Source organism: Macrobrachium rosenbergii, chromosome 34 (genome assembly GCF_040412425.1).
Source record: "Macrobrachium rosenbergii isolate ZJJX-2024 chromosome 34, ASM4041242v1, whole genome shotgun sequence".
Classification (NCBI taxonomy): domain Eukaryota; kingdom Metazoa; phylum Arthropoda; class Malacostraca; order Decapoda; family Palaemonidae; genus Macrobrachium; species Macrobrachium rosenbergii.
Window position 1 is genome coordinate 10,700,385 of NC_089774.1, and position 12,433 is coordinate 10,712,817.

The following is a 12,433-nucleotide window of genomic DNA, read 5'->3' on the forward strand; positions in this document are numbered from 1 at the left end:
TTTTCCCTATATATCTTTCTCATATAGTTCGAAATTTTACTTCTGCTTTCTTTTTAATATAACTTCAAGCTCTCATTTTGTTTAATTTGCTTTTTAATACATTAATTTTATAAAAAAATTTTATTAAAAAATGTTATCACAGTCCTCTAGTTATAAAATTTTTTTTTTCAATATATTTTGAAGCTTTTGTTCTGGACGATTGACTGATTAAATCGTCAATGAATGTCATTAAATTTCCTTTAATTAATATATTTTAAAGTTATTTTCAGTCTAATATTCTTTATAACAATTGTTTTTATATATCAGTAACTTTATCGAGGTATTATGAACAAAAATACGAAAAAATAAAAAAAAATAAAATGGAATTACGTCAAAATATTTAACGTAAATCAATTTTATTCAAATTTTGACAAGCATTTATTTACAATGAATCGAATTATTACACAATAATTATTATATAATAAAACACGCCGCCATTCATAGTTATATAACAAAATAATAAAAAGCAAAATAAAAACTTTTACAATAAAAAAAAAACAATTTACTATAAAATCATGAAACGAGTTATGCACATATATTATAAAATAAAAAAAAATTAATTAATTATATAACAAATCAATAAAAAAAAAAGCCCAATTAACTAAATTATAAAAAAAAGAATGGATTTTATAATAAAAAAAGGACCTCGTGACGTCACAAACTCCTCTCCAAAGTATAATTAAAACACGTGGTTAATTCCCATAGGCCTATGGCTTTACTACCCAGCCACAAGGCTAGGCCTCCGAAATATGGTGATATGAGGAAATTTAATTAATTTTGAGAATAATTTAATGTTTTAATGAAATAAAATAGGCCTAAATAGGCCTTGATAGAGGCCTATAGGCTTCTAATAGGCCTATGTAATCCAGGCCTAGATAATTTAATTAATTTATTCGTTTATTTAATGACTTATTACTGTTTTTTAAAGAATAATTTAATGTTTTAATTAAATAAAATTGACTAGAATAGGCCTAGATAGTTAGAGGCCTCATAGGCTTCTAATAGGCCTATTTAATCCAGGCCTAAATAATTTAATTAAATTATTCGTTTATTTAATGACTTATTACTGTTTTTTTAAGAATAATTTAGTGTTTTATTATGCTATAATAGCCTAGGGTAGGTTAGAATAGGCCTAGGTATGTGGGGACCTCCTAGGCAGAGAGTAGGCCTATGTAGTCTAGGCCTAAATAATTTTTTTCAGGTCTTTAATGAATTATCACTAATTTGGGGGTTTAAATTTGATTAGGCTACAGTCTTTCATTTGTTAGGCTAGCCTGTAAGTTGCACATTATTCTACGATAGACCTAGGCTAAAGTTATAGGCCTGTCGTGCGAACGTCATATAGGGGCTTGTACTATTATGTTAAGTAACTTGACGATAGTGTCAGTAAAGATTTATAGGTAAGCTATATGCAAATCAATGCCAACTTTGTTTTTTCTTATAGGCCTAGCCTGTAGGCTAGCCTACAGCCTAGTAAGATTTGGCCGAGGGTAGTAATAATTTTGATGAATAATTATCATGGCAATAATTTTTTGGACAAGTTCTGGATGTGAATTTGGTCTAAATGTCGTTTAGGCCTAGCATTAGCCTTGCTGTCAGTAAACTGCCATTTTTCCCAACGAGGATCTAGGCCTAAGGACCTCTGAATTTGTGGAACGAGGTGCGAGCGATTATTTAAAAATAGCATCGAATTGATCGTCATTTCAAAAATGCTGTATAAATACGTCAATTTAAATTTTACTTAGGATTGAGGAATGAGTTGCGATTGATTTTTAAACAACACATGAAACCGATTATCGTTACTGTACAAAAATGCTCATTTTTAATGTAAAAATTTCACTGAAATCTTATTTTGCCTTTCAGATGTTTACGAGGACGGAGAAAAAGATGCCATACAGACGTTCGGTAAGAAAATTGCTTATTTGTCCTCTATTGTTGAGTACTAATTTCATTGGCGTCGAGTTAGGAACTCCCTTGAATTTTAAGACTTGTATAATCTATCTTATTTCTCCGGGTTTAGTCTAACGATAGAGAATTTGGCTCGGCGAGCGATCGACATCTTTGGTCCTGATGAAATTTAATTCCTGCTTTGCTTTTGTGTCGCTCGTATATTTTGTAGCGGCATTTTTGCCCAGGTCTTCTTATTTAATGTAACGTTTAAATGCTTTTTCTGGTATTTAACTTAATATTTCTAATGTTAGTTATTTTCAGGATTTTGTTTTAATATTCATAATGTTTGTTAAAGTTTTCCAGGATTTTAATTTTTATAATCAATGTTTTTCCAGATTTTGAATTTAATATAGTGTTTGTTAAATGTTTTTTCCAGGTTTTTATTTAAATATTTATAATTTATAAAGCTGCTTTTAGCAGATATATTTATCTAGGCCTGATAGGCTGTAATTTAAAGCTACGTTTTCACTTTTATGTAAACTTAATCAAACTTTACAGTTACAATGAAAACCCACCAATTTAAGTTTAGATTTTTTATTCACTTACAGCCGACAGCAACTCAGACGGGCATGGGAGCTCCAGTAAGGGGTCTTTGGATAAGCTACGTTGGAGGTAAAACTCATTCAAATTATATTCATGTCATTAGTTCGCCCAGACTTCAATTTCCATTCGTAAGATTTGCATAATTAAGACGTTTTGTGCAAGTGAGCTAAAGGATCCGTTAATAATCTCTTCAGTGTCCAGTAGATTGTGGCACCGAGGTCTGTTATTTTTGGAAATGCCCGCTTAGTTGACAGTATATTCAGATGGTCTTGCTAATGCTGCTTCTATATTGCTAAATAAATTCGGTACAAGTCAAATTTATTTTATATGCTGTGAAATATGTTAGTTTTTTTACTTCTTTGTGAAATTTGTATTTTACACAATCAAGAAGTTCATTTGGCTCTTTGTACGAGCGATAAATCTTTTGGAAGCAAAGTATTTTCCTTCGATCTGAGAACAATTTTAGATAATAATTAAATTATGTAGTACGCATTATCCACATTTAACTGTGAACTGTCATTTCCCATCCAAAATACGAAACTGGTTCTCATCTACAGCATTATATTTCTTGACAGAGCCCCAGCCCCTAGGGAAGACAAGACGCCCAAACATTCGACTCCTGTGTACCCAGACGGCCCTCCGTTCATTCCCATCCCATCCGGTTTATTGTCGGACGACTCGAGGAACACAAGCACGAGTGGCGAAAGGAGAAAGCACGAGGAGGAAGCGCGCATATTGGAGAGCCTATATGCCAAGAGAAACGATGTAATGTCTGGATCTGGTGGCATCAGGAAGCCGAGGTCTGGTAGTAGGATTTTGTTCATGCTGTGTTTTGTATCGAGCAAAGGGGGCTGTGATTTGGTCGTGTTAGAAGACTGTCTGCTATCCTAAATTAGGTTCAGTATGCTGTTTTGTTTGGAGAATTGATTTTGTGTCTTTGGGAGGAATATTTATCATGATATTGCTGTCCAAGGTAATATATACTGCTGGGAAAGTAATGTCGAAAGAAGTCCACATTGAAATTTCACAGAACATAATTTTTATTTGATATTCGGGAGGTCCCCTTTTAGAAGTAAACATCGACAATCTTACGCCCTTGCTCTGATGTCATATAGTAATTGGTACTGAAGGCTTATTTGATTTTCAAGACATCAAAAGACTGTATTAGTACCTACATATTACTTTTCAGAATACCTTACAGCAGCCTGCTCTCAGCCACGTCGACAACTTCAGATTACACAAGGTCGTTGACAGGAACCGGCAGTAGCCGAGCTGGTGTGAGGACTCCGAAGACTGGATCTGATCGCGGCACAGTAACCCCAAGTTCAGGTCCTTCTCGAACTCCCGGTTCAGGCTGCCTGAGAACTCCTGGGGAGCCTCGTGCCTCGTCTATCGTTGGTGAGGTTCTTGGAGAAGTTTAAAGTTTGCTTTAGCTTGTAATTTTTTTGTGCCCTGACTTGCAACAAGTAAAGATGTAGGGGTTCACCATATTGATTTTATTTGATATTTTTTCAAGTTTACCTTCTGTACAGTATTTATTGTTATAGATGCATGAAATCAAGAAGTCAACAAGAACAGTATTTCATTGAATAATTTGAAAAAACTGAATGAGCAGAATCCTTGGATTGGAGATTCATACCCGTGTCAGTAACAAGTCCATATATTAGGGGAATTTTATCAATTATCACCAGAAATTTTTGTATCGGTCTTTTAAGTACTTTCGTCATTTCAGCCGTTGTAGAAGGTCGCGGACAAGCCCGAGGAGAAGTGGGTGTTGCCGCCATCGACCTCCGATGCCCTCAGCTGTCCTTGGCTCAGTTTTCCGACACTCACACGTACACTCGAACCCTCACCAAGTTGGCCATTTTCAATCCTCTGGAGGTTCGTTGCAATTTACCACAGACGCCACCCTACTTGAGAACATTCAACTACAGACATTCAGAGATACAAAATGAACAGGACCGCAAATTAAAATTGTGTTCAGGGCGCCCCCCCTTTGCCAATCGCAAGTTGAAATCTCTTTTTGCACATCTATTCTGTACTCAATACAGTGTATTGTGATTTAGGACGGTAAAACTTAGTCCTGTATTGATTATAAAATCAAACGGCCGTCCGGAACTAACTCGTTTGTAAGCAGGGCGGTGTCTGTAATGTATGGAATTTACTTTTCAGGTTAGCCCTCTGGATTGCTTTCAACTGACTGACATTTTCTTATTTTAGGTCATTGTCGCTAGTACGGCAGTCCCGTCAGAATTCAGCGGCCGAGTAGGTGGAAGGGGGTTGGTTCAGGTCATCCAGGAGAGCATAACGGAGACGTCTGTGACAGCTGTTCACCGGCGGTATTTCAACGACACGAGGGGCCTGGCTATTGTGAAGCATCTGGCCTCGCCTGAATGCGCTTACATTGAGAGGCACATCTCGACAAAGTAAGGGAACGTTAAATTCTCGAGTTAATTTAAGAAATGAAAATGAAATTTCTTCACTTCTACAAAGGAGACAAGTTATACTTTGTATCAGACAGTTTTAGATTCCATATCGATTATATTTCAGGTACTATTGCCTAGCAGCTGTAGCAGCGCTCATGAAATATGTGGAGCACATTCAGCATGTAACCTACGCCCCACGTAGTCTGCACGTGTCTCTGTCATCGTCTGAGAACACTATGTTCATTGGTAAGCGAAAGCTCTTGACAGTTTTTAAAACTGCGATATTTTTTTTAATGTTGAAATGACAGAATTGGTTCTCAAGAGATGACCAGATTTAGTGCTACAGTAATTAAAAACTTAAGTTATGGTTGATTGTATTTATGTATTTTATTGTGCATTATTGCAATATTGTCTTGCATTATTTTATTTAACAGTTAAGTTTTTGAACATGGCATGAATTAAAGTAATTTCACGGACCTGTTCTTGTACTCTTAAGACACCCTGTTGTTTAAAGTCCTTTTTGCGAGTTGTAAACAATGTTTTTATATTTATCAATCAGAAATAAAACTGTATTGATGATTGATTCAGCTTGAACTTCCCTGGATTTCTCATCCATTCCTCAACAGATTACTCGTCTTGCCGCAAGTTGGAGCTAGTACGCGGTTTGCGGGGCGGTTGGGAGAACTCGCTTTTCGGAGCCCTGAGGCACACCCGCACCCCTGGCGGAACAAGACTCTTGCGAGCATCTCTGTTGCAGGTAAGGAAGCGCGGGATTCGGGGAAGTGTGCGATGTCTAAAGGACATACTGTAGTCATGGTTAATAATTTATCCATAATCTTTTAAAGATATTTGTCAATTGGAAGCTTGGTTATGTTATTGACCCGTCTGGCTTGTTCTGTGGTTGCTTGCCAATTTGACAGATATTGATGAAGGCAAAGTTAAGCATGAAAATATTAAAATATTTTTCCTTTTCACAGCCCCATGCGGATGCCGCCACGATAATCTCGCGACACAACGCCCTGCAGTATTTAGTCGAGAATCCAGAGCTCTTTTTCACTCTCCAGGTTTTGTTTTGAGTGTTTCATGTACTTCTCATGTCCTGTGTAATTTGTTGGTTAAATCATTCCATCTTTTAGTGATACATTTTTCCAGAGGATGGAAGATAGCCTAGGCTCTCAAGAAAGTAGGACATCAAAAGTGTTTTGGAGAAAGGGGCAAAGTTAAAGACTGAATGATTATGTTGCAAATATTTAGCTAGGTGAGTGTAGGGCAGTTTTATGCCTGTGTGATTGTGAAACCCTTTTATTTGTTTTCTGGAATTTCAGAGCATTTTGGGTCGATTTCCTGACATAGACTGGCTTCTTTCGATGTGCGTCCAGTTGCCGAAGGAGGTTTGTGGTCAATCAGTTTTACTGTATTTTCATCAAGGTTAAGATTATATATAACTTATATTTGGCGTATCATTACTGGTGTTATGAGTTATACTTTCAGAATCCATTCATGTTGCCAATGAGGACGTAAATATAGAGAACTTTTGGAATAAATAAGAAATACTTTGCTAATTGACAGACATTTTAAACTGTTCACTTTCTACGAAGGACACAGAGCAACGTGTGAACTGAGGTTGAATTACGTCATTGCCCTGAAGAATACTTTGGAGTTGCTTGACCCCCTGAGGATGGCTCTAGAGGGGATTACTGACCCCCTTTTGTCGTCTGTGAAGGAGGTTTGTTTTTGATTATAAGATTTCAGCCAAAGCAAAATTTGAATGAACTTGAAGTAAATTTATGTTTGGTGGATCCATGCTTATACCATCTCTGTGCACAGGGTTAAAATGTGTAATTATTCCTTGGTATTGCAAGGCAATACTGACCTATTGGGGTACAGTTGTCAACAAATAAGTCTATAGGTCATAGGATGCTAATAATTATCCTGTAAAAGATGGATTCCTTTAAACAACTAATCGTTTTTGTGAGTTTTGTTGAAGAGAGCGAGCCTTGGAAGGCGAAGTAGTTTGGCAAATATTGCAACTTTGAGCATACATTTGTCATTTGCATTTATTTCTGTATGTATAAATCTTAATGCTTTGTGTCTCAGCTGTATATATTTATATTTTAAGCAAATTTAAGTTTTACCATACTTCCTTGTATCATGTGCACCCTTACTTTTAGGCAGTGAACAGCCAAGCCCTAAGGGAACTCCTTGACCTGTTGCGGGAGGTTTTGCACGAAGACGCCCGCCTTGTGAAGGGCGCAGCAGCCATGAGGACCCAGCGGTGTTACGCTATAAAGAGTCACGTCAACGGACTTTTGGATGTGGCGCGGAAGATCTACTCGGAAATCATTGACGATATCACTAGTAAGAAGGGTTTAAGATGTTCTTTTGTTACAGATTGAGATCCTGACATCCAAATTTTGAGTTTCTTAAAGTATTCAATTCTGTCTGTTTGTCATTCCAGCTGTTCTTTGGCTTAAGTTCAGATTTACGTTCAAATCCGTGTTGTACTGGGACAGCTTTGATTTGGTTTGTTATCATATAGCTAAGCAATTGCTTACATTACTTTGAATTTCATCATTATTCGGTTTGAGTACACGTTACAACTCTCTGTTGCTGTATATTGTTTAATATTTCATGTGTTAATGTTGACTTTCGATTTCATATACTTTTATATGACTAAATCATGGTGACTTTGCTTGGCTACAGTACCAAGACATTACTATGAAATCTCATGCATTCAGTCATTTTCAAATATTTTTCTTGACATCCTCACGAATACCAAATGAAAATCACAGCAGACATTGTGTAAACCTTTTTACGACAGCTGTATAGTGTCTTTGTGAAAAGAGAAAATGGTTGTATACATTTTACAGTAGGATGATTTGGTAGAATTATTAATTTCACGATTAATATTTCAGGTCATGTGGAGGAACTTGGAAAAGAGCTGAAGATTATGCTTAGGGTGGGCCACAATTCGGCAAGAGGATTCCATATTTCTGTTTCCCACAAGAAGAAAAACTGTGCACTTAATCTCCCTCCTGTCTTGATTCAGGTTGGTGGTTGGTTGTGTTGGCTGAGAGATACTGTATGTACTGTGATTAAAGATGATTTTGCAATTAGTATTGTTTATAAATGTACTGTAAGTTATTGTGAACTCTGCCCTATTCTTGTTAAACTTAACTGTTTTAAGATTATTTTGTTCATACGTATAAACCATCACCTGAGGCTTCGTGCATAGTACAGATATTGTTTTACATCACTCTTATGACATTGTACACAAGTTAATATACTGAAGCATCTCAAAGAGTATTGTACAGGTGTTTCATAGTTGATTTTCTTAAGTAGTGAACTTCAGTATACTCAGGTCTTTGTTAATTGTGTAAACATTATGACTTGAAAGCACAAGAGTTTTAGTAAAACAGTGCTTTATACCTACAATTCATTGTCAGGTGCTCACAGTATAATCATTTTCATTGGCTTGGTAACACTGTGTAATTGCCTGATCATAATGGCTGTGTATTAAATGTAGGATTAGCTTATGATTTATATAAAGTAATCCCTTGGTCATTTTCATTTCCCTAATTTGCCAGTGAGAAACTGTTTCATGTACTTGATTATCCATCTTTTATGAGGCCTTTTTGTGGTAGCAACCTGCGTTTAACATCACTCTGCGTTAACCAAAATCTCCTCAGGTTCAACGTGGAAAAGGATGCGTCACCTGCACTACCGAACAGCTCTATCAGTTAGATCAGCGCTCGAGGGACACTTTGAGAGAGATTCTGATAATGAGTAATGTGTGAGTTTTTTTAGTGCGAGTCGGATTAGTTCTCTTGGTGGGGTGTAAGGAAGGATAGAGATTTAATTTTTAAGTAGGCTAGAAGTTCTGGTGAAGGTAGGAAATTTTGCCAGAATTATAGCTAAACTTTGACAAAAAAATTATAAATCTTTAAATTAGGTTGTTCTATAGAAATATTGGACGTAAATATTTTCTGATATCTACTTTGAATCCATTACCATTGTTCTCATCCACCGAAGCACTCCAATTTCTTTAACTTTCATTCCTTATCTAAGAACAAGTTCTTTCAGTAGATTTTTTAGAGCGTAGGAATTGTGGTCACGGCCAAATGCTTCATAATTGCAATTATAGGAACAGTAATCATTTTTAATACGACGATACCCCACAGGATCGTTCTAGAAATGCTGGTAGAAGCCCGTGGACGAATCGGGGCCCTCCACGCCCTAGGGGAAGCAGTATCGACCTTAGATCTTGTGGTTGCCCTCACTCACGCTGCGTCCGTAGGGTCGTGGGTGCGGCCCGAGTTTTCTCCAACGCTGGCCATCCAGGGAGGTCGACATCCAATCCTAGACGTTCTTTCTTCTGTCGAACCAGTGCCAAATAACACTGTGAGTTATTTGCAACGTTCTCTTGTTGATATATTGAGGGATTTGAGGTGCAGTTACTATATAAATATGTATATTTAGTTAAGGGAATTGTGTGTGTGTTTTGTATAGTACTGTGTACTCTATATCGTACTGGGTATTCTGATGTAGCATGGAACCCGTACAGTCATTTTAGTCGCAGTTTATCGATGTCTCTTCAAAGGTATTCTATTGTGAATGACTTGGTATTGCGGTAATTTGTGAGGAGATGCCACCTACTTTATACCTGGTCACACCTTGGGTGATAATGAGGTAACTGGGGTATCTTCAAACCACACAGTATTTTGTCATATTACTTGATATTGCTCTTCAGCTATTTCAACATTTTCATGCTTCAAATTTCACTTGTAACTTGAGGATACATTCTTGGGACCACCACAATAAAAGAAAGAAAGCTTAGATTGGTGGAGAGTTAGTCATCTTTTTAACATTGCAAATTCTTGTTGTTTATATGTTTAGCTTTAAGAAACATCAGCATTGGAGGGTTTTCTTCCATAGTTTGTGGAAAGAATTCATAGACCACATAAAACAGATTTTCTCTCTCTCTCATAGTTTGTCAGGAACAGGTGTTCATTTCCAAAGAGGTTTCTAATAGCTTGCATCATCCAAGAAGTATAATGTATAGAGATTTGTATAATGTATTTATGCAGTGTTTTAATTTTTCAGTACCTGAGCTCTGAAAGCTGTGTCATGGTGCTCACCGGACCCAACATGAGTGGAAAGAGCACGTACTTGCGGCAGATTGCTCTGATTCAGATCCTGGCTCAGGTCAGTATTTAAAAATTGTACTAGTTTCAATATATGTTTTGGTTATATAGTCAAATCTTTTAAGTTTTATGTTCAGTGAAATCTTTTGTCATTTATTTTGAAGCTCAGTGTAATTTGTGAAGCTTAATTGTAGTCGTTCTGTTTTGTTTCGAAGCTCGGAAGTTTCGTACCAGCAGACTTCGCTTCTGTCAAGCTCGTTCGCCAACTGTTCACGCACCTGGGGTCCGAAGACTCTCCGGAAAATAATGCATCTACCTTTCAGGTTCAGGTAAGAAAGGCTAAACCATTTTAAAGTCTGAGGAACATTGACAAGCATTGTCATATATAACATATATTCTAGAAAGTCTACATAAGCAGACCTTTGTAGTTACATTGTAAGTTATTATTATTATTAAGAACTCGGCTTTCCAGATGAGCGATGTCGCCCACATTCTCGGTGGGGCGAATAACGACTCCTTAGTCCTGCTGGACGAACTGGGGTCCGGGACATCCATAGAGGAAGGTGGTGGTCTAGCTTGGGCTGTGTTGGAGATGCTCATTGCAGCAAGAGTGCCGACGGTGTTGGCAACGCACACGCTCTTCCTGACGAAGCTCGCGGACTTGTATCCGAGCGTCACCAAGTAAGCTTGTGTCTAAGACAGTTGTGTCACTGAAGGAAGTCCAGTTTGCATGCGTGGGTTATTCGTGAATGCATTTTTATGACAATAGCTCAAGTTTTCTTTATTATTCTGCTAAAATGAAGTTTTCAAGAAGCTCTTGAGAGATGATTTATTCATTATTTCCTGCAGTTAATGATTTTGATTAAGTGTACCAACGAAAGCTTCGTTACTTCCGACAGTTACCACTTGGAGCACGAAGAAGCCGTCGACGGACGCTTGAAGCTCACCCACGTTGTGCGCCCCGGCGTAACTCGAGCGACTCATTACGGCATCGCTCTGGCAAAAGTCACGGCGATTCCTCGAAACATTGTGAACAGAGCAGAGGAACTTGCCAAGACAATGGAACCAGCCTCTCAGGTTTGATGCTTACTTTCTTATTCATCGTGATCTAGTACTATATTTAATCAGTGTTTTTGCCCAGGTAATAGCTATTTTTATATTAATTTTTATGAAGTTTTCAGCCTTGTATGCTCCTTTTCACTTCTTTTAGAATGTTGGCAGTGTAATTTTTTTCTGTGTACCATTTTTTTGAGATTCTAGATTATATTTTATCTAGTTATTCAGTTTGCGGTGCGAGACCTTAATTTTGCCGTGTTCAGCTGTCAGGGAAGTAATTTGTCCAAAGGTGAAATTCTCACTGTTTATATTTAGTCCATTAGTTCCTCTAAGCATTCTATTATATGATTCAGTAGTTTCTTTACTCTAAGAGTTCATTGATAAGTTGATTATTTTCAGGGATATCAGTAATACTTAAACAGAAAATTTAGCTGCCGTCTTTAGACCTATTGTTTATGGTTAGACTGCTAACCACATGACACCTAAAACAATTTATTCATTCATAACATTTGTTTCAGATAACGAGTGAATCGGACAACCAGTCCGCAAGGTATCGAGCAGTGTACCACCTGGCACACCAGCTTATGAAGCTCTCAGAAGCCATGACATCCATCTCTCCTTCGCCTTTATGTACCTCGAAAGACGAGGAAAGCCGATCTCCTTGCGCTCCGAGCGATTCTTTGCTCAATTCTGCCAGCGTTAACCACTCGAGTATTGATAATTGTGGTAAAGATGACAGTGGGAGTGAATCCTTGAGGTCTGGTCTAGTTGAAGGAAGCACACTTGAAGTTAAGTCGAAGTTGCAGTTCCTTCTCCAACAATTTATGGAGCAGGTTCATCTGAAAGAGTAGTCTCTTTTGTGAATGTATGCAGCTAAAGTGCTTGGTATTGGGTGCACAAACTGCTTTGGTACTTGGTGCATAAAATTCTTCTTGGTACTTAGTGCACAAAATTCTTCTTGGGACTAGGTGTGCAAAATTCTTCTTGGTACTTGGTGCACAAAATTATTCTTGGTACTTGGTGCACAAAATTCTTCTTGGGTCTAGGTGCACAAAATTCTTGTCTTTTGTATTGTACTGAATGAACAGCTAAAATAGCTGCAAGATCAAAAAGGATCTGGGAAGAGATGCGAAATGAACAGTTATTTTGTTTTTCTAATACACACAAAAACTGACAAACCTTACTGTAGATGTTTATTGATTTCTGAAGGAATCATTTCTTTCAAAGTTACATAGGTTGTCAAGTAGTGTTCAGGGCAAGAATGCATTATTTATT

At 37.3% G+C, this 12,433-nt stretch overlaps 1 protein-coding gene across 1 annotated transcript; it reads left to right on the top strand.

Moving 5' to 3' along the window:
- The first annotated feature begins 665 nt into the window (after positions 1 to 665).
- Positions 666 to 12,157, top strand: LOC136856197 (mutS protein homolog 4-like). The gene is given in 22 exon segments (XM_067133891.1): positions 666 to 791; positions 1,903 to 1,944; positions 2,538 to 2,601; positions 3,108 to 3,332; positions 3,722 to 3,930; positions 4,265 to 4,413; positions 4,753 to 4,958; positions 5,083 to 5,204; positions 5,585 to 5,715; positions 5,936 to 6,022; positions 6,284 to 6,349; positions 6,557 to 6,569; positions 6,572 to 6,684; positions 7,130 to 7,316; positions 7,874 to 8,007; positions 8,648 to 8,751; positions 9,140 to 9,359; positions 10,062 to 10,163; positions 10,318 to 10,431; positions 10,575 to 10,783; positions 11,002 to 11,179; positions 11,677 to 12,157. Coding segments are annotated over 22 exon segments (3,051 nt in total). The 5' UTR covers positions 666 to 748; the 3' UTR covers positions 12,010 to 12,157.
- The last annotated feature ends 276 nt before the right edge of the window (positions 12,158 to 12,433 follow it).